This window comes from Plasmodium sp. gorilla clade G2 (genome assembly GCF_900097015.1).
Source record: "Plasmodium sp. gorilla clade G2 genome assembly, chromosome: 14".
Lineage (NCBI taxonomy): Eukaryota > Apicomplexa > Aconoidasida > Haemosporida > Plasmodiidae > Plasmodium > Plasmodium adleri (nom. inval.).
In genome coordinates, this window is record NC_041706.1 from 679908 (window position 1) to 703542 (window position 23635).

Genomic DNA, 23635 nt, shown 5'->3' on the forward strand with positions numbered 1-23635 from the left:
ATAGATATAATTATTTTTAACACTCAAAAATGCAAATATATATGATTGTTGTTATATTTCTTCTATTTAATCATTTATAGGATTTCCCCAAAAAAAAAAAAAAAAAAGATGAAAAAAAAGATATGTATATATAATTACTATATCATATATTTCATTTCATCATATCGAAAAATATGCTTTTTTAATTTAATTCATTTTTTTATATCTTAGTAATAATTAATAAAATGTAAATAAAAATATAAATTTATTGTTTCTTAGATAAAATTTTTTTTTAAAAATAACAGCTATGTAATTTTCTTACAATATTGTTTCGTACAAAATTTTGTTCTTTTTATACTTCATGTTTTTTATTAACTAAATAGGGGTATTTTTTTATAATACAAATATGTATATATTATATATATATAATATAATAAATATATATATATATATATATTATATATATAATATAATATTATTATAATTTTTTTTTTATAGAAGGTTTTCATATTGTCAACGGTATATTTATATTATTTTTTTTTATATTACATATATATAATATATATATATTTTATATATATATATGGGGTAATTTATATAACCTTTCAAAAAAAATGTATATATAAATATTTATATTTTTGTAGATCATTATTATCAATAATATATATATTGCAGCTTTTTTATTTCATCGTAATTCCTTCAAAGATTCAAAAAAAAAGTCTTCCTTGTTATTTTTAATTTTTTTTTTTTAATATTAATTACAGTTCATTTTTTATATGTTACATCAAATATGTATTTTTAATATATTAAGTAAAAAAAAAAAAAAAAAAAAGAAAAGATACAAAAAAAATTATGATCATATATCATGATATTTTTTTTTATGAATTTCTATAAAAAAAAATAAATGTTCTGAATAACATCAATATATGTTCTAAGGAAATTATATAGGATCGTTTATTATTCATACATACATTCAAAATGTAGAAATATTAATAATATCTTTAATATATTTAATAAAAAAATAAAAAAATGAATGTTTTCATGTATTTTATATTCTTATAGAAATATGTACACCATATGTACAGATGTTAGTCCTTTCTATATATATATATATATATATATATATATATATATATAATAAAATTAACAAAAAAAAAAAAAAAATTAGTGTATTTTCAACTTTATGTTTTGTTTTTATATTAATAAGAAGAAATTGTATGTTAGTATAATTATATTATATATAAATATATATATCTATATACATATAATCTTTAACCTTACAAATATATAGAAAATAATATTATAAATTTATAATGTTTTTAAAAACAAAAACGTATGGATGTTGTTTTGTATCATCAAAAAAGAAATTTCCATTTTAAAAAAACCAAAAAAATAAAAAATAAAATAAATAAAATAATAAATATTATAATAATTATTTATAATAATCAATAAAAAATCATAAATGAAAATACTATAATATATATTTATATAATAATATAATAAAAATATTTTTAAATAATAATGTATAAAAAAAAAAAAAAAAAAGACTTGTCATTCAATATTTTATAAAGCACAAACCTTTGTTTACGAAAAATAAACACATACATGAATGACGAAAAACTCAAAAAATATATTTGGACAATAAAACTTTTATATATTAATTAAAAAAATGTATATAATTATAATTTTTTCTTACATATATATGAGTACTCAAAACTGTTCTACAGAGGCAACATTTTAAAATTACATTTTTTTATTTTTATAAGAATTTTTTTTTTTTTTTTTTTTTTTTTTTTATGTCTAACATATATTAAACATAAAAAAGTATTTTGTATTTAGAAGGATAATTAATAATTTAAAAAAATATTTATTTTTCTTTCTTTCTTTTTTTTTTTTTTTTTTAAAAATAAGTTATTTATTAATAAGTAAAAATTACATATTTAGTATTATTATTTTTGTTGCGTATGATTTATATTTTGATTAGAATTTAATTTATAAGATTGTCCGGGAGATATATAGGATGATGGCATATTACTATTCATCATAATATTTGTACAGTTGTTTTGTATATCTCTTGATTGATTATTTTTTAATAGAAATTTATTATTTTCATTTTTATCAACATTTCTAATATCCATAACATTAATATTATTTCCTTGTAATTGTTGTTGTTGATATGAATCATATGTGTAATACTGATCATGATTGTTAAATTTATTTATAGAAGTAGACAATTTTCTATTCATCATATTATATAAATTATTTTCATTTATATTTTCTGTTGACATCCTTTCATCCATTTTATTATTTATTTGTTGTTGTATATTATGCATATTGGGCATTTGTTGATTCATTGGTAAAGTTATTTTCCTTGTGTTTCTTTTTAATTCATTTTCTTCATTAAATGACATATTTTGTTTCATAGAATAAATTGGCTGCATTTTTTGTTGTGGCATTCCTGATACATTTTGTTGTAGCTGATCCATATGCTTTTTTATTTCTTGTCCTTGATATGGATATTTATTCATTTGTTGTTGATTTATTTGATGCTGATTCATTTGGTGTTGATTTATTTGATGCTGATTCATTTGTTGTTGATTCATTTGTTGTTGATTCATTTGTTGTTGATTCATTTGATGCTGATTCATTTGTTGTTGATTCATTTGTTGTTGATTCATATGTTGTTGATTTATTTGATGTTGATTTATTTGATGTTGATTTATTTGTTGATGATTCATTTGTTGATGATTCATTTGTTGTTGTAGCTGCTGTTTAATTTTTTGAGCATGAACGGATGAATGTACCTGTGATGACATTTGATTTGCATACATATGTTGTAATGAATGTGCAGATAATTGCTGGTTTTTCATTTTTTCTGTTTGTAATTGATGAGAATGCATTTTTTGCAACTCTTTTGGAATATTTTCTTGTTGCATTGTTTTTAAGAATATTTGTTGTCTCATTGAATCATTTGCAATTGTATTTTCTTGTAAGGAGTGATTATTTAACTCTTGATAGGTAGAAGAATTAATAGTTTCATTTTCTTTATCATTATATGACTTTTGGTATAATTCTTGATGAACTTTTTGTTGTTCCCATTTTTGCTGTAACCTTTCTTGTTGTAATCTCTCTTGTTGGTTCATATCATGAGTGGAATATCCTTTTTTTTGAGGTACTCGTTGTATAATATTTTTTGTCATAGTATTCTTTAATCCTCCAACATTCATCACATTAGGATTATTAAAATTATCATTATATACTGCGGTTCCATTCTTTTGAATTATATTTGACGTATGATATGCAGGGGGTACAAAATTGTTTTCGTTGACGCTTTGTTTAGAAGAATTTGATTGATTAAATATTGGGCTTGTCATATTTGTATGATTCATACTAGATTGGTTCATATTAAGATTATTCATATTAACATTATTTGTATTTGGCTGGTTCATACTAAAATTGTTTGTATTTGGCTGGTTCATACTAAAATTGTTTGTATTTGGCTGGTTCATACTAAAATTGTTTGTATTTGGCTGGTTCATACTAAAATTGTTTGTATTGGGTTGGTTCATACTGAAATTGTTTGTACTTGATTTGTTCATACTAAAATGATTTGTACTTGGATGGTTCATACTAACGTTATTTATATTTGGCTGATTCATACTAACGTTGTTTATATTTGGCTGATTCATACTAAAGTTGTTTGTATTTGAATGGTTCATACTAAAGTTGTTTGTATTTGAATGGTTCATGGATGCACTATTTCCATTTGCATAATTCACATTAACATTACTTGCACTTGATTTATCTTGGCCGTTCGAATTACTATTACATTTATTTAAAACTTGCATTAAGAAATTCATAGGATTAACATATTGATTTAAATTAGATTGTTTCCTATTTGGCACATTTGCATTGTATATATTACCATTTGATTGATTCATAGTTTGTACATTATTTCCTTGTGTGTTATAATTTCTATTGCTTGGATCTTTTTCTTGTATACTAGTATTATATATAACACTATTTTTCATATCACTTTGATACATATTTGTTTGTTGTAATGAATTTGACATGGTTGGGGACACATTTAAATAGGAATTATCAATTTGTCCATTATTATTAAGATTATTATTTATATTAATGTTATTTTTACACTTTCTCTTCATCTTCATATTATTATTATTATTATTATTTATGTTATCCAAATTCATATGTTGCATATCATTTTGTTGATTTGCAAGATGTATATTTTGTAAGCGTTGAGAATTATCTGCTATACTTCTTATATTTGATGAAACATTTTTCTTTTCTTCTATATTATCATTCTTTATATTACCCATATGCATACTGTTTCTATGAATATTTATTGGATCATTAGCTAATTTTATAAAGTCTATATTTTCTATACTTGTTCTATTTACTATTGGGTGTGTAGTCGAAGAGTTTAAGGACTTCTTTGCATTATTTTGTATTGCCATATTTTGAGTTTGCATCATTGCATTATTATTAGGTGTATTATTAACACTTATATTTGAATATTTGACCTGTTTATAATTTGAAATGATATTCGATCTAGTTTCATTATTCATAGCATTGGTATTTTTTATATTACTATTAAGACTATTAGAACATGGAGCATATGTAAAATTTTGTACATTTTTATTATCCATTATAATATCTTGATTTAACATTTGGTCATGATATAAATTTGATTTGTTTTCACTTTCTGATATAAACTGTGGGTGTGTTGTATAGGACGGATGATAATTACTCGGGGTTGATGATTTTATAGAGAACACATCATCATTAATTTTATTTATAGATGATGATCCAGTTCTTGCTCTATTTTCTATATACATAAAAAAGGATTTTTTATCTGTATTGATGTTATTACTACCTATGGCATGTTGTAATTTCTTTGATGAACTATTGGATGAAACTTCTAATTGCATAGAAGCGTTACAATTATTTGAAATATTTCCAGACATTTGTTTCATTGGTAATTCAACACCATCACATATAGGTGTCTTATTATAAGACATACTACTATTATTACGATTTATAGGTATATATTTATTATTTTGCATTGAAGAATGTATAGGTGATATATATTTATCATCTTCCTTATTTGGAATATTGTACATACTTACACTGTTATTATAATTATTACTAATATTATAATTAATATTATTACTAATATTAATATTAATATTATTCATAGAATTATTAATATTATTTACATTACTGTTAATATTATTCATATTAATATTATTCACATTATTATTCGTATTATTCATATTGATATTGTTCATATTGATATTATTCATATTGATATTGTTCATATTGATATTATTCATATTAATATTATTCATATTATTCTGATTCATACTGTTATGATGCACATTATTATTATTATTATTATTGTTATTATTGTTATTATTATTGTTGTTATTTATATTTGTGGAAATGTCATTGGAATTGTTCATATGATATTTCTTTGAAGCATGCAATACATTCACATTTTGTAATGATTCAGGTACATTATTAAAATTTGATGATCCCGAATTATGTGCTTGTGGATATAATATAGATGACGTATTTGATTTCATTATATCTACATTGGATATGCTTTTATTTAATTTATTTGGTGATGCATTTTGAATATAATATTCTTGTATGTTTTTATTTGGTGTTTGATGATTAACTATACAATTATTCATATTTTCTTGGGTTATATTATTTTTCATAGGAGTTATGCTATATTTATTATTACTTAATATTTTTTGTATTCTGTTTGTGTAATTTCCTCTATCATTTATAAATTGTGCATTTGATACTATAGAATTATAGTGATTACTTACAGTGTTGGTATTCATTCTTTGTTCTTCATTTGATAAATTATTTCCTTCTCTATTTACCATATTGGATGTGAAATAAGAGCCTTGCTCCACAACATGCATATTATTGTTCATATTATTGTTCATATTATTGTTCATATTATTGTTCATATTATTGATCATATTATTGTTCGTATTATTGATCATATTATTGTTCATATTATTGTTCATATTATTGATCATATTATTGTTCATATTATTATTCACATTATTATTCACATTATTATTCACATTATTATTCACATTATTATTCATATTATTATTCATATTATTATTTAATGTTGACATATTGGAATTAAATTTACTAGATAAATATACATTTTCATTCTGTACAGTATTTAAAATATTGTTGTTCTTGAATTTATCTGAAGATAAAATGGATGAACTAACAGACGTTTTATATTTTGTCATTTTATTTGTAATATCTATATTTTTAATTGGTTGTGATTTCTGCCTATTATTACCTAAAATAACTTCCTCCGCTTTGGATGATACATTTTTTACTGGTTGATTTATTACAGAAGAATCTTGAACCTGTTCACTTTCATTACATGGTTTAACTAATGATAATGTTTGTCTCTTTCCTCTTGTTGATCCTTTATTATTTGCTTTCGTTACTTGATCTTTTATTTTGGTTGCATTGTTATTAGTTGAACTAATATCTATATTATTCTTATTAAATTCTAAATTATTATATTTTGATAATTTAATTTGATCTCCTTCCATTTTATCATATAACGGCGTATTATTATTTTGCATATGAAAAGATGTGTGATATAGTGATTGTGAACGTTCTTTTATGTTATTTATTGTATCATGTTTTTCTATAACAGTCATTTTATTATAATGTGTATTTTGATCAGTTGCCATATAAATACTGCTCATATTATTATTATTATGATTATTATTAATTTGGTTTATATTATTATTATTTAAATGGTTTACATTCATATTATTTATATTACTCACATTATTACTATTATTATTATTTATATGATTCATATTATTCTTATTATTCACATTATTATTAATATGAGTTATATTATTATTTACACAATTATTCATTTTATTATCATCATTGGTATTGATATATCCATTGGTCTGGTTTACATCTTTATTATACACTTCAACTTTATTAACACACTGTTCAATTATATCTGAAGGATTAGAATTATTTTGCATGGATACAAAATCCTTTTTATTAACAGGCATATATCCAATATAGTCCTTATTATTAATATCTACAGGTAATGAACTGTCAAGAGTTTTATCATTTTTTTCATTATTTATATCTACCGCTTTATCAACAATAGACGGTATTATCTCATTTGATTCAATAATAGTATCTTTTAATATATTATTTTTCTCTTCTTGGATAGATTTATTTAATGTGACTTCTTCAGACTTAATATTTATATTTGTTACTTCTTTATTACTATTCAATAAATTATTTTTATATAACTCCTCATTTTCACATGAAAACATTTTTAAAAATGATTTTTCAATTTTAACTGGATCATAATTATCATTAAAGTGTTCATTAATATATTTATTATAAGCTTTTAATCGTGTTTCAGATAATAAAATATCAAGTGTTTTATTATTATTTTTAGATGATTCTATAGATTCATTAATTGGGAAATTTTTTAATTTATCTAATATATAGTCAGCTAATAAAATTTGTGATATAAGATTCTTACATTGAAATCTTTTCCTAATTTTTTTTATAATAATTTTTTTCTTATCATCTACATAAGGTACATAATTCAATATTTTCTGAACAAATTCATTTACTGTTTTATATGATTCACTTGGTGTGGATATATAAAATTCATTAATTTTATTATAACTATAATTATTGGATATATTTTTTAATTTCTGTATACTTTTTAATTTTCTCTTTTTATCATATTCCATTATTTTTCTTATCATTTTAATAAATTCATTATCTAAAGGATTATTTATATTTGTATCATTAATATTTTCTCTATAAGTTAATTCATAATCTGGTTCTTTATTTAATGTATTTACTATATTATTAGAATATGCAAATGACGTTTCTTGTTTAGTTACATTATTTACAACACTTTCAATAAGTTTATGGAAATATTTATTTTTAACAAAATAATCATTATTTATTATATTCATAAATTCTTTTATATTCTTTTTATTCTTACATATACAATTCAACCATTTTTTTATCTTATCTCTATTTTTTAAAATATAATTGAAATCATATTTATATTCATCATTTTTACATTCATTATTTATTAATATATTATTATTTTCATTTGTACTATTTTTTATATTTACACAATTGGAAAGCTCTTTTTTTTCTATGTGAGAATTTTTATCATCATATGTATTATTTAATTCTTTCATATGCTCTATAATATTTTTCTCATTTTTTTTTATAATATCTGTATTACTACTATTATTAATTGTATTTTCATCAATATTATTTATTTTTTTATATTCATTTACATCTTCTTCAAAAAATTCATCAGAGTTATAAACAAAATTTTCATCTACATAATCATCCCATTCATCTTCAAAATAATCATCTAAATAATCTTCAAAATGTTCATCAAAATAATCATCAAAATAATAGTTGTTATTACTACTTCTTTTCTTACTAATATTATAATTATCATTCTCATCATTAATTTTATTATTAATATCTATTAACTCTTTTGTTGTAGTTCCAATTCCGCTTTCATTATTACTTTCATTTTCATTTTTTTCTTCATCACGTTTTATATTTTTTCTTGTTCTTTTTTTCTTATTATTTTTATTATTACAAAATGATATGCATGAATCGTCTAATTTTGTTGCAGATATTTCGACATCACTACAACTAAAAAAACTATCCCTACCACAATCTGTATTTTCTTCTGAGCTTTCTAGACTTTTTTGTCCAGAAAATGTACTAAACAAATTATGAAAAAAACCTTTTTTCTTTTTTTTTATAATATTAGATTTTTTTTTTACTTTTTTTATTAAATGGATATCTTCATTTTTAACGTTTGACTGATCTTTATTATATTCATTTATTTTATCATCATTTTTATTTAATATATTTATTTCCTCCTCATTCTTTTTTTCTTCACTTTTTTCATTCTTTATATTTTTCATTTTTATTGTTTCTATGTTATTACTATTCATCATATCCATTTTTTTTAATTCATATTTCTTTAATTTTTCATTCATATATTTATTAAACACACTTATTAATTTATTTACATTATTTGATGAAAATAATGGCACGAACTTTAATTTGGTCATACATTTTTTCTTTTTTCTTTTCATACTATTATTATTATTATTTTTAATGTTATTCAAATAATAATCATGATACAGATTTTGCAACTGAGTAATTTTATATATATCATCTTTTATTAATGATAAAAATTTTTCTTTACATTCATTCGGTCCTCGTTTCTTTTCATATACATGACTTATTTTATTATATGATACTAAGGCTATGGATATAATATTCCAGTTTATAAAATCAGTATAATTTTTCAACTTATTATTTATATTAGTTTCAAATTTATTAAAAGATATGATATATTCATGTCCTTTATATTTTTTTATAAAATCATTATTTATGTTTTTATTTTCTACATTTGAATTATCTTTATTCATTTCTTCATGTTCTTTGTTTTTATTATTATTCTCATTTTTTATATCCACAATATTATTACTATTACATATATTATTTTCAATATTGAAAATATTATTATTATTATTACTATTATTTCTTTCATCTATATGATTTATATCATTCCTATTTTTTATGTCTCCTAATGAGTTGCAGCCATTTAATGATATGCCATATTCCTTTTTAATTATTTCATCTATGTTAATATAATTCATATAAGTTTTTGTTAATATAAGAAGGAAATTTGTTTCTTCTAATTCCCACTCATCTTTTTTCTCTTTCCACTTTTTAATAGTTTCCATTTCTTTCTTTTTAATTTTCTTTTGTTGTCGTTCTTCTAAATCTTCTAAATGTTCTTTTTTAATAACATAGCCATCTTTATTTTTCAATTTATTTTTACTCTTATCCTTTGTACTTGTCTTTAATATACTACCACTATTTTCTTTATCATTAATTTTATCACCATCTTTTTCGTCATTTTTAGCATCATTTGTAATATTATTCGTATTATTATTCGTAATATTATTCGTAATATCCTTTGTAATATCCTTTGTAATATCATTTGTAATATCCTTTGTAATATCATTTGTAATATCCTTTGTAATATCATTTGTAATATCATTTTTGCTATCAATTTTTGTATCTGTAACAATTACTTCTTTAATATTATTAATTTCATTTGATAATTTATTTTGATCATTTATAACTTTTAAAACTTTTTCTTCATCAACTACTTTGTCTGCACTTAAAACTTTATCAGCATCTTCTATTTGTCCTATTTTCTTTTCGTTTTCTAATTTGGTCATTTTCCTCTTAGGAGTTCTTTTTTTTGTTAATAGTACATCAGTGAATTCTTTCTTACGTTTTCTTTTATCCTTTTTCATTTGTTTCTTTAATATATAAGATGAATTTTTCATATAAAATAAATATAAGAAAAAAGTGTATTTATCATATTCCGTTAAATTCATTAAAGGCAAATTAATATCATCATAAAAATCATCAATATATTTATATTCAAAGGGATATGGTATTCCTCCATATAACTCCATATTATGTAAATATACATTTACATTTTTCTTTTTTATTTCATTAATATAATCATTTTTATTCTTTTCATATATTATATTATTAATACTACTATTATGATTAGTACTACTACCTGATTCTTTTGTTTTTATATTATTATTATTATTATCATATGAATAGGGTATGACAACCAGGTCTTTTACATCTGTGTTATTTAATGAAGGTACACTAAGAATATTATAAATATTACTATTGCTCATATTTTTATGTACAACAAATGAATCCAATTTATTTTCACTATTTTCAATATTTTCAATATTATTATTATCTATATATGATATTTTTTTATTTACATATTTATTTATTTTATCATATCCATTATAATTTTCTTCTTCATCATATTGTTCTATATTATTCTTATTCTTATATTCATTATCATTGTCATTTTCTCTTTTGGATAATAACATTTCTTCTGATATTAATTTTAATTCGTTTATACTCTTCTTCTTTAATAACATTTCATCATAATACCTTTCTATCATTTTGTTTTCTTCATAATTTTTTTTCTTTTCTTGCTTTCCTCTTAATATGTCATTTTCATCATGATTCATATCTTTTTCAATTTCATATATATCTTTATCCATATTACTATTTCTTTTTACACTTGGATCATACACATTATTTTCATTATTCGAAAGAATTTTTTTATCTTTAAATTCATTATTACCTTTTCTTATGATATCTAAATATGGATTCTCTATATTACCTAATAAATCATCTTTGTAATTTTTCAATATATCTATTTTCTTTTTCTTTTTCATTTCTCTCAAATCTTCAAATTCGTTTTTTATTTTTTTAAATGCACTGTAGTGTGGAAATTTTATATTATCTCTTAGAGGATTATTACAAAATAATTCTCCATTATTATATTCATTCTTATAATTGACAAAAATATGATTATCATTATTATTATTATCATAATTATTATTGTTGTTATTATTATTTGGTTCATCTTCTAACAATGTGTGATCTATATCATTAGGAAGGTGATTATCAATTCTATAAAAATTAATATGTTCATTCATTTCAATAAGAGAAATACTTATAAAAAGTAAACAATAAATATATAAATGATTACTTAAATCTAAATATCCATCATCATTTTTAGATTGATAATAATTATATAAATCATCATTATAATATAAATTATTATCATCATACGGTATATGTTTTATATGAACATTTTCAACTGTATAATAATCCTTTTTATATATTTTATGTTTTTTCAATAAATCTTTATTTACATTTTCTTCTATATTCATAACAATTTGATCGTAATTTTCATAATCTATGATATTCTTTTTTTTAATTACATTTAAATTGTTATTCTTTTCATTATTTTTATTATTATTATTATTAATTTTATTTTCACAATAAACGGTACTAATATTATTAGTATTATTATCGATCACATTTAATTCTTTATATGTGGAAATATTTAACAAATTATATTTATTACTACCATTAATACAATTAGCATGTTCTATTGAAATATTATTAATCTTATTATCATCACAAGAAAAATTATTATCATCACATTTTTTATTATAATCACTATTTGTATTATCATCACATTTTTTAGTATAATCACTATTTGTATTATCATCACATTTTTTATTATAATCACTATTTGTATTATCATCACATTTTTTAGTATAATCACTATTTGTATTATCATCACATTTTTTATTATAATCACTATTTGTATTATCATCACATTTTTTAGTATAATCACTATTTGTATTATCATCACATTTTTTATTATAATCACTATTTGTATTATCATCATTATTGTTGTTATTTTTTCCATTTTGATGATTCATCTTATTTAATAGTCCCCAATTATCATCAATAGTTGTATTAATAGAGAAACTATTTTTCTCACTCTTATTTTGAACAGATGATTCCTCATTTATTATACCATCATGTTGATTAAAAGCAAATTGATTATTATCATTCATCTCAAGATTATATTCCTCAATTTGTAGATTTTTTCTAAAAGAATTCAAAAAATCTTTCTTTAAGTGATTTTTATTTTTAATCTTATGATCTAAATCTACTGGAACTAAATCTGGTCTTATTTCATTTAACATAAAAAACCAAAACATTTTAATATCATTTGATATTTGAGAAGAAATAAAATATTTATCATTTTTTTTTTTTTCTTCAAAATGGTTACTCATTAAGTATCCAAATTTTTTTGAAACATTTTTTTTCCATCTCTTTTCTTCATAATAATCTATACTCATCCACATCATTTCTTTTAACATAAATTTATTATGTGATCGAAATATATTCACTGGTTCAGTAGGTTTATATAATCTCCCATTTTTTATAATCTTATATGCATTTTCAGCTATAACACTATTTAATGAATTCTTATCATTTTTTTCATTATTATAATTTCTCTTTTCTGTTCTATTACTTTTTTTCTTTTTATTTGATTCACATATTGTGTTATTTACTAAACATAAATCATTATTAGTGCATGCATAACTTTTTCTTTCTTTATCAAATGATAATTCCTTTACATTTTCATTTAATGTGTTATCTGATTTCATTTTATTCTTGGTCTTATACTTTTCCTTCCTTTTCTTGGTATCAGAGGAAGGATTCAAACCATCACCATTTTTTTTATCATCATCAATATTATTATTATTATTATTATTGTTATCACTTTTATTGTTGTCTTCTTCATTTTTATTATCATCATTATTTTCTTTTTTATCATCATCATTTTTATTGTCATCCTCTTTATCCTCATTTTTTCTATCATTTCCTTTTTTATCATCATCCTTATCATTTCCATCATTATTATTATTATTACAATTTTGATTATTTGATCCGTTATTATTATTACCATTATTGTTATTACTTCTGTCATTACTACTTTTACTATGTTCATTATTATTATAACCATTTTTATTATTTATATCTTCATCATTTCTATTTGTCTCATCATTTGTACATGTTTTCATATAAGATCCTTTTATTGGACCTACTAAATTATTATACAAATTATTTTGATAAATAATACATCTATCACAATTAATTACATTAAAAATATTAAAATATGTTAGAATTTCACGTTTTAATAATATATTATATGATTTAATATTCATTTTTCTCTCTTTAAATATTATTTTTTTAATATTTTTCTTTTTTCTCTTTTTTTTCTTTTTTTTATCTCCTTTTTTATAATATTTACAGAAAATGTCAGGTAACAATAGATTTAAACAAACATTCTCTATATTATAATTAGATATTTTTATTGGTCTTTTATGATTTTTATTTATACTATCAATATATTTAATAATATTATTTTTTTTTGATATACATAAGATATTATTTAAGACACTTATGTAATATTTATAAATTATTTTATTATGTTTACAATTGAAGTCCTCATTTTTTATATAAATTTTTGGTTTCTCATAATAAATATTATTCCCTTTTTTTTTTATAACTTGAATTTGTGAATTTAAAATATGATTTGCTCTAAGAAAAGATGCACATTTGTTTTTATAAAATATAAAATAACATCTTTTTTTTGTATCACGATATATTATTTTTATTTTATTTATTTTTTTTCTAATATTATTGATTACATAAATCAGGTTCCTCATAACATAATCTTGCTTAATTAATAATTTGTTGTTAGAAAATATAAATATTTGTTCACTGTTTTTTTCTTTACAAATTAATAATATATAAGCTTTACATTTGAAATTGCATCTATTAAAGATATACAATAAATTGTAATTACATTTATACACATGAACACACAAAAATGGAAACATTCCTTCTTTTATCTTATAATGATATATTTTTTTATAAACATGATGATGTACATTAAAATTTTTATTAAATTTATTTATGAATTTTTCATAAAATATATATAATAAAAATTTAATTAAGTCATCATCAGAATGATTGGTATATGAATACTTTATAATTTTATATGAATATTTTCTATTAAACAAATTACTGTGTGTTTCATTTAAATTTTTCCTACATAAAAAAGGAGATGTTTTTTTTTTCTTTCTTTTTTTCTTCTTTTTCTTTTTTTTCATTTTCCATTGTTGTAGAATATCCTTTTTTATATTGTCTCCAAAATAATTATACAAAGAGATATTAGGATGATAATAATTTTTGCATAAAATATGAAAACTATTATATAATAGTAGGAACAAATATGTTCTTAATATATAATATATATATTTCGTGTAATATATATATAAGTAAACAAAATATAAAATAATATTGTATATAGTTTGAAGGAAAAGGTAATCTATATTTAACATAACATTCAAATATGTTTTTTTTTTAATTTTATATATCTTAAATATATTAACTAAAATATTTATAAGGCTTACATGCCTATCACAATATGTTATCATTAAATCGGAAGCTTCATTTTCTTCTTCATCATTTTTATAATATTCATCAGTATTATCATTATTCTCAATTTCGAAATATTTATACTGTTTAAGATATTCCTCTTTTTCAGTTAATTTTAATATTTTCTTCTTCTTTTTATCCCATCTCTTTTTAATAGAAAAACTACTTAATTGTGTACATAATACACAATCACAAGGACTATAATAAACGCTATTTTCATATATCAAAATTCTTTTCTTCTTATAGTTATCATTTTTTCTATTATATCTATATAATTTGTTAACAAAATTTTTATTTGAGTTCATTTTGTCTATTATAAAACAATATATTTTGTGTAAATACTTCTTTTAAATTTATTTCGTCTTACTTTTTCTTAAAACACTATATATTTTTATTCTTCTCTTTATTTAAATACTTTTTTTTATATTGAATTAAACATATCTTCAATTCAGTACAATTCTCTTTCTCCCTCTATTTTTTTTTTTTTTTTTTTTTTTTGTTTGCTTCTTTTGACTAGTTTATATAATTTTTCCTTTTTTAATTAAAAATATAAAAGTTATATAAACTATATTGTTCTTTTTTTTTTTTTTTTTCTTTATTCTTTAATTTTATTTACTTTATATTTATATATTTTTTTATTTAATTTCCCTTTTTTGCATATTTGTCATTTGAAAAATGTTATATATAAATATATATGTATATATATTTATATATATATATAATTATATATATATATTTTATCAGATCATTATTATCACAAGTACGTTTTTAAGGTTTCAAGGGATTTTCATATATATATAATCATATGAAACATAATATATATTTTTATTACCAAAATGTATATGTATAAATTTCAAAATATATAAATTTATAAGTACAAAAAATATATATATATATATAATATATTCTCGTGTATCCGTTAGTTCTCATTCATATATTAGATATAAAAATTATAACTTTTCTTTTTTCCCTTCTTTATATAATGTCAGATTTAATTATACATTTGTATTATATTATATATATATATATATATATATATATGTATATTCAAAACAAACTATGAATCCAAATATATATATATATATATATATAAAAGGTGAAATAAAAAGAAAAAATTAACAATAAAAAAAAAAAAAATTAAAAAAGCAATGGAAAAAATATCCATAAATATAAATAAAATGGAAATATATACAAATATATAATATTTATATATAAATGGAAAAATATATGAAAAAAAAAAAAAAAAAGGAAACGTATTCAAATTATATAATATAATTATTACAATAATATATGTATTGTATAAAATTTTTTGTTCAGATTTAATATATTAATGTTTACGCTACATAATTTTTTTTGTTTTTTTTGTTTTTTTGTTTTTTTGTTTTATTTTTTGGGGTACATGTTTTGTATTATATATATAATATAATATATATATATATATTATATAATATAATATATATTATATATATATGTAATACATATAATATTATATAAATATATAATGTAAATTCAAGTTAAATATTAAAATAAACATATATATATACATATATATTAAAAAAAAAAAAATTATAATAAATCAATAATTTTTATATTTTTAATTTGTATAAGTTTTAAGCATTATTCTTTATGTCTATAAATATATTTATTTATTAAAATAAAATTATAAAAAAAAAAAAAAAAAAACTCGTTTTAAAAATTCTACACCAGTTTTTTTTTTCTTCGTGTTTTTTCGTTTTTCTAAAAAGTAACTCTTTTTTAATTTTATATATTCTTTTTAAAAAAAAATATTAATAAAATTTAAATATTTTTTACATATTATTATATTTAAAAGAAAATTAACTTTTAATATAAATGTTGATATATAAATTTAAAAATAAAATTTTTTTTATTATCAGAATTATAAGTATAGTTTAATATATAAATATATAATAATATATTATATATATATATATACGCAATGTTATTAAATATGATATTTGTTATATATATAATATATTATATGAAGAATAATTTATAAAATATATTATATATATTATAAAGATATATTTACATATTTATAGAGAATAATAATAATTTAAGAATATTCAATATAACGAGATATTAAAAAGTATATTAATAATATAAGATATTTCCAAAAAAAAAAAATTCTATATATTATAATTAAAATATGTATTATATATATTATATAATAATTTTTAATACCCATCAAAATTAAAAAATGATAATGTTCTTTTTCTTTTTATAAAAAATAATATTTTGTAAGCCCAATACATAATGACATTAATTATTATTATTAATAGTTTTTATAAGATTATTTTTTTAATTTTTTTACAATTATATTTTAATTTGCATGTTCATAACAATAAAATAAAATATATATTAATTATATATTTATACTTTTTTTTATTTTTCTTGGTAATAGTCTTTTACATTATACATATATATTTATTTATATATTCTTCTTTTTTTAATATAAAATATAATAACATTTTAGAGTTACACTGTTATTATATATCATGAATTAGGAAAATAATGTACAACTTTTTTTTTTTTTTTTTTTTTTTTTTCATGTTAAAAATAAGTTTAATGTTTTTTTTTATTTCTATAAATGATAACAAAAAGAAGAAAAAATCAAATAAATAAAATAATAAAAATCTATATAAATAGGTTCTATATTACATATACAAAAATAAATAAAAAAATATATATATATTATATATATATTTATAATTTTATTCTGTGAACAATTCTGTTTTTGTTTTTTATATACTATTTTAAAAATATTAAAATATACCTTGTAATTTAATATAAAAATTACATATTTTTTCTTTTTAATCAAAAATAAAATAAAAATTAATGAGATACAAATATGAAAAAGCGCACACATTTTATTTAATTTATCTGTTCTTATTATTTATTTATTTTTTTTATATTTTAATGAAAAAAGTTTAATATAAATAAACATATATTTCTTCAATATGTTATTCACATATATTATTACAATAATAGGAAGCAAAAGAAAATTTTTAATATCTACTCATTTTTTTTTTTTTTTTTTTTTAATACATTTATCTAAAATAAATGTTTAATATATTAAATATATTGTAATTCTAATAAAATATTATTCTACAACTTTTTATAACACATAAATATATTCCTTCACTATATAACATTATATTCACATATATATACACATTTCTTTATGTTAGAGGTCCTAGTAATATATATAATATATATATATATATATATATTCATGTGAATATATGTTCATAAGTTCTATAATATATACATTTATCTTATTTTTTATAGAACATATATATATATATATATATATATATTTATATTTTTAATTGAAAATAATTTATTTTACATCTTTTTATTATATTTACTTATATACACACATAAATGTGAATTTTTGGATAATTTTAGCTAGTTACATAAAATAAATGAAAAAAAAAAAAAATAAATAAATAAATCATATAAGGCCTTTATATTTTACACTAATAAGGAGTTTTAAAAATATTATATAAAAAAAAATACATATATATATATATATACATATTGTATAAATTATTTAAAATAATTTCAAAAAAAAAAAAAAAAAAATAAAATAAAATTAAATTAACTATTTGTGTATAGTAAATATTTAACAGAATAAATATACATATATACACAAATATATATTTTATATAAACAAAATATATATATATATATATATATATTTGTATAAAAACAATTATATATATGTAATCTGTTATATCATTAATAATATAAATTAAATAATGTAAAACCTTATGAACACCCATTATATAAATGTTATGTGGATTCTTTTCATATGCCTATATATATAATTAAATATATTTTTAATTTATTTTAACTTAATATTCCCTATAATATATGAATTAGGATTTATTATATATTTGAATATGTGGAATTCAGCATCATAATATATATAATGATTTTATAACATATTATATATATATATATTATAAAATATTAAAAAAAAGAATACAAATAATAACAAATTAATTAAAGCAAAAGTTCAGATACCTATTTATATATATATAAAATTTTTTTTTTTTTTTTTTTATGATTTCAACATTATATATATTTATTTAAAGTTCATTCTATTCAATTATAATATAATACACATTTTTATTTATTTCATACTAAAATATAAAATTCATATTATTCTTTATTTTGATTTCTATCTTATTTCATACTTTTCCATTTAAAATAATATAAATCAATTTACACACACTAAAAAATATGTATATAAATAAATATTTATATTGTATTCATTAATTAATGTGGCTTTTTTTTTTTTTTTTTTTTTTTTTTTTTTTTACTATTATATTTTCTTCATTTAAATGATTCTTTAAAATATAAAAACATATGCTAATAAAATAAATGTTATGCATACACACTTTATACATATTTAAAAAAAATCCTTAAAATGGCGTGTCCTTTTATTATTTATCAAGAATAATTTATTAAAGTTAAAATAAAAAAGCACATGAAAAATTTTAGATGCATACAAAATTGATCTTATATATCATCACATATATATATATATATATATATATATATAAACTGAGCAAAATTTTGAAGTTCATTAACAATACTTATATACATATTATATATATTTTTCTGTATTAATTTATAATATAATAATATTGTATTTTATCAATTCATAATCACTTAATAATTAATATATATATATATATATATATATATATATCTTTTATGATTCTTTAAAAAAAAGAAAAAGAAATAAAAAAATACTATATCATTTTTACAATATATACATGAATATATATATATATATATATATTTATATATTTATATTTTTAACGTGTAATAAGTGAATGCCTTGAAATATAATACAAGTAAGAAAATATACTTTAGATCATCCAAGTTTAGTTGTAAATATAACCATAAAAAAAACAATATATATATATATATATATATTTACATTTTATCTATTTATTAATTTGTGAAATTTATGAAATATAAAAATACATACGTATCATATAATATATATAAATAATTATTTTTTTTTTATGATATATAAACATACATTTTACAGGAAAAAAAAAAAGAAACAATGAAATATATTCACGATATAAATGAAGATATCGTATAATAATAAAAAGTTTAATTATTTAAAAGTATAATATACAAATATCATAAAAATTATATACGAAAAATCTATGGATAATGAATAATAAAAATAAAATTTTATATGCTGAAAGTTAATTTTTTTATTTTCATTATGTAATTAATCTAAAAATATTCTTTATGAATAAGATGTTTTTTTTCAAAAATTTTGATTAAAAAATAATATCTTATAAATATTTTTTTCTTACGAAATAAATATATAATATATATGCATTTTATTAAAATAATATGATAATGTAATTTTTATATTCTTCTTATTCTTCTTTATTATTATATTATATTCTTTTCTTTTCTTTTAATTTGTGATTTTAAATGTATATCATATATATTATTATTATATTTTTATTAATTTTTTTAATGTTTTTTTTTTCCTTGTTTACTTATCTTATATCACATATTATATTTTTCTAAATTGAATAATTTAAAATTATTCAAAAAATACTATAGTACGAAATATTAGTTACCTTTTTTTTTTTTTTTTTTTTATATATATTATTTATAATTGTTTTTTTTGTTTCCTTTTTAATCATAAATATACAGAAAAAAAAAAAAAAAAAAGGTAATTTTATTGTACTAACTGTATCAAAACTAAATTTTTTTTTCTTCTATGATATTTTGAAAAAAAAAAAAAAGATGAATGTTGAAGACATAACTACGGAACAGTTGGAAAATGCAACTAAGTAATACAAAAATATAAAAGATAAAAATGCATACAAATATGTATAATTTTTGTGTCCTTTTTTTTTTTTTTTTTTTTTATATTTTAATATTAAATAATTTAAGCTCCGTTATTTTAGGTTATTATATTATTTAATATATAAGTAGGGTGTAACCATATACATATATATATATATATATATATTTATTTATTTATTTATATATATTATTTCTTTTTTTTTTCTTTTTAGAACATTTGTGTCCATTGAAACCGCTGCACAAATAAGTCGAAGACATGTTAGAAAAAAACTAGAAGAAATTTTTAATTTAAAAGAAAATGATTTATATAAAAGAAAAAAAGAAATTAATGACATTGTCAATAGGGTACTGACGAATCTTCTGGAAGAAGAAAACAACAAAAGAAATGAAGAATTAAAAATAAAAAAAGAACAAGAAAATAATGTTAATATGAATGATCACGAGGATAAATCTACAGCAGCTGATGATACTAATATAAATAAAATGATTGTCCAAGAGGTATACACATAATATATATATATATATATATATATATATATATATGTACACAATTTTTGTAATATTCATTTAAATATTTGTCTATGTTTGTAAATATTATTTCTTAAGATATTTTTTTTACATTATTAAAAATAATTTTAATATTTAGGAAAACACAAAAAATAAAAATGTTAAAAAAGATAATAACAGCGATGATCAAACAATGTGTTCTCAAACAGATGCTGTTGATAAAAATTCTTCAAAAAAAAGAAAGAGTACAGGAAATGATGCTGTCTCTGTTAGAAAAAAACAAGGTATTTATTTGAAATAATAATTGTATTATATATATTACATATTTTATTTTGCAATAATATCTAATATATATATATTTTTATTTTAGCTAATATAATGACAAAAGACTATTTTTTGAAACATGCGAAATCTATTTTATGTAATACGTCCGAAAATATAAACTTAACCCTAGAACCAAGAATTTTTAGTACTGGCAGTTGTGGATGGTATGTAAACATATTTTCACTTTATATATATAATATATTAATAATATTATCATTATATATGTATATATATATTTTTTTTTTCTTTAGGCATATGATGGATAAAATTTATCTTTTGGTTGGAGACCGTAACGTTCTTTGTCAATTTTGTATTAACTGTTCAGGTAAATTTAAATATATATAATATATATATATATATATATATATAATGTATACACATTGAATATGTCATATATATATATGATATTATCCCAATAATATTTTTTATTACATGTATGCCATTTAGTTATATATATATTTTTATTATTTCTTTCATTATTTTACAGTTATTGGAAGCAAACAATGGGATTGAAAATATATAAAATCAAAGAGAACATATAATTTCATATAATTATGGAATGATAAAAATATATAATTACTGATTTAGTTTATAACAAAATAAAAAAATTAATGTTAAGTTATAAAGTCTTTTAAACAAGCTCTATCAAATATCTGATAAAATACATTACGATATTTTATTAGGTTATATAAATATTGTTCAAAATTCAATTTTTGCTCACTCTATCTAAGTATATATATATATGTATATAATATATATATTTTTTCCCACCAATCTCTTACTTTTTTTCTATTTTTAATAATACTGATTTATTTTTTTTTTTTTTTCTGTTTTCGAATTCATTTTAATTTAAAAAATATATATACATTTTTTTTTATTATTTATTCATTCATATATTTATTCACATAATTATTTGCATAAGTCCCGAAATTTCAGTTTTATTAATTTATGCAAATCGTATATAATATTTTTATATATATATATTGCATTTCCATTAAGAGTATAATGTTGAAAAAAAAAGAAAGATATGAATCACAAATTATTACACCAATATGTAAATAATATTAGAATTATTACCCATAAACAGTAAATTATTTTCAAATTTTTTCTTTTCTTTTTTAAACCTATTGAAAAAATATATATAAATATATATTATAATTTTCTTAAAATATATAAAAATATGCTAGTCATATATTTCTTATATAATTAGAATGTCTTGTCAAAATATTTTAATTAAATAAAAGGGAATTTTTTCAATTTTAGAAGAACTTTTTATATAATAATTTTAATAAATATATATAATATATTATTTTAATGATGATAATTTTACATTTATTTTATTTATTCTTTCATATATATTGAAAAATTTTTTCTTCCATATTAAAAAGCCACAAAAAAAAAAAAAAAAAAAAAAAAAAAGTAAACGAAAGAAAAAGGAGAAATATAATATAAATATATATTAAAAATATATTATTTATTTATAGATAATGAAAATAATATACAAAATAATGTATATATATTATTTTTATAAAAAATATATTTAATATATATTTGATTTTCTTAAGACATAACCTTTTTTACATTTTATCCAATTTGCGGTGTTTATAATATATATTATCATATTCCTATTGCGTATATATATAAAAAAGGGTTATTATATAATAAAATATATTTTTTAAATAGTTTTTACAAAAAAAAAAAATTTATATAATATATATAATATAAAATAGAACATTTCATTATAAAAATTATATGTTTTTATATATTATATTATATAAATATATATATATATATATTTTTTTTTTAAGAATTTTTTACATTTATTTAAAAAATTTTTTTTCCTGATAAAATTTTTTGAAAGAGTTAAAAAGAAATACACCTTTAGAAAAAAGTGTAATAT

At 17.8% G+C, this 23635-nt stretch overlaps 2 protein-coding genes across 2 annotated transcripts; one reads left to right on the forward strand and one right to left on the reverse strand.

Moving 5' to 3' along the window:
- Nucleotides 1–1928: 1928 nt before the first annotated feature.
- Nucleotides 1929–15332, reverse strand: PADL01_1417300 (conserved Plasmodium protein, unknown function; the record flags this gene model as incomplete). Its single annotated transcript, XM_028684456.1, has 1 exon — nucleotides 1929–15332. One exon carries the CDS (start codon nucleotides 15330–15332, stop codon nucleotides 1929–1931), a length of 13404 nt encoding a protein of 4467 aa, XP_028540532.1.
- Nucleotides 15333–20841: 5509 nt separating this feature from the next.
- Nucleotides 20842–22248, forward strand: PADL01_1417400 (conserved Plasmodium protein, unknown function; the record flags this gene model as incomplete). The annotated part of the gene is made up of 6 exons (XM_028684457.1): nucleotides 20842–20888; nucleotides 21117–21402; nucleotides 21551–21695; nucleotides 21782–21899; nucleotides 21987–22060; nucleotides 22223–22248. 6 exons carry the CDS (start codon nucleotides 20842–20844, stop codon nucleotides 22246–22248), a joined length of 696 nt encoding a protein of 231 aa, XP_028540533.1.
- Nucleotides 22249–23635: the final 1387 nt, after the last annotated feature.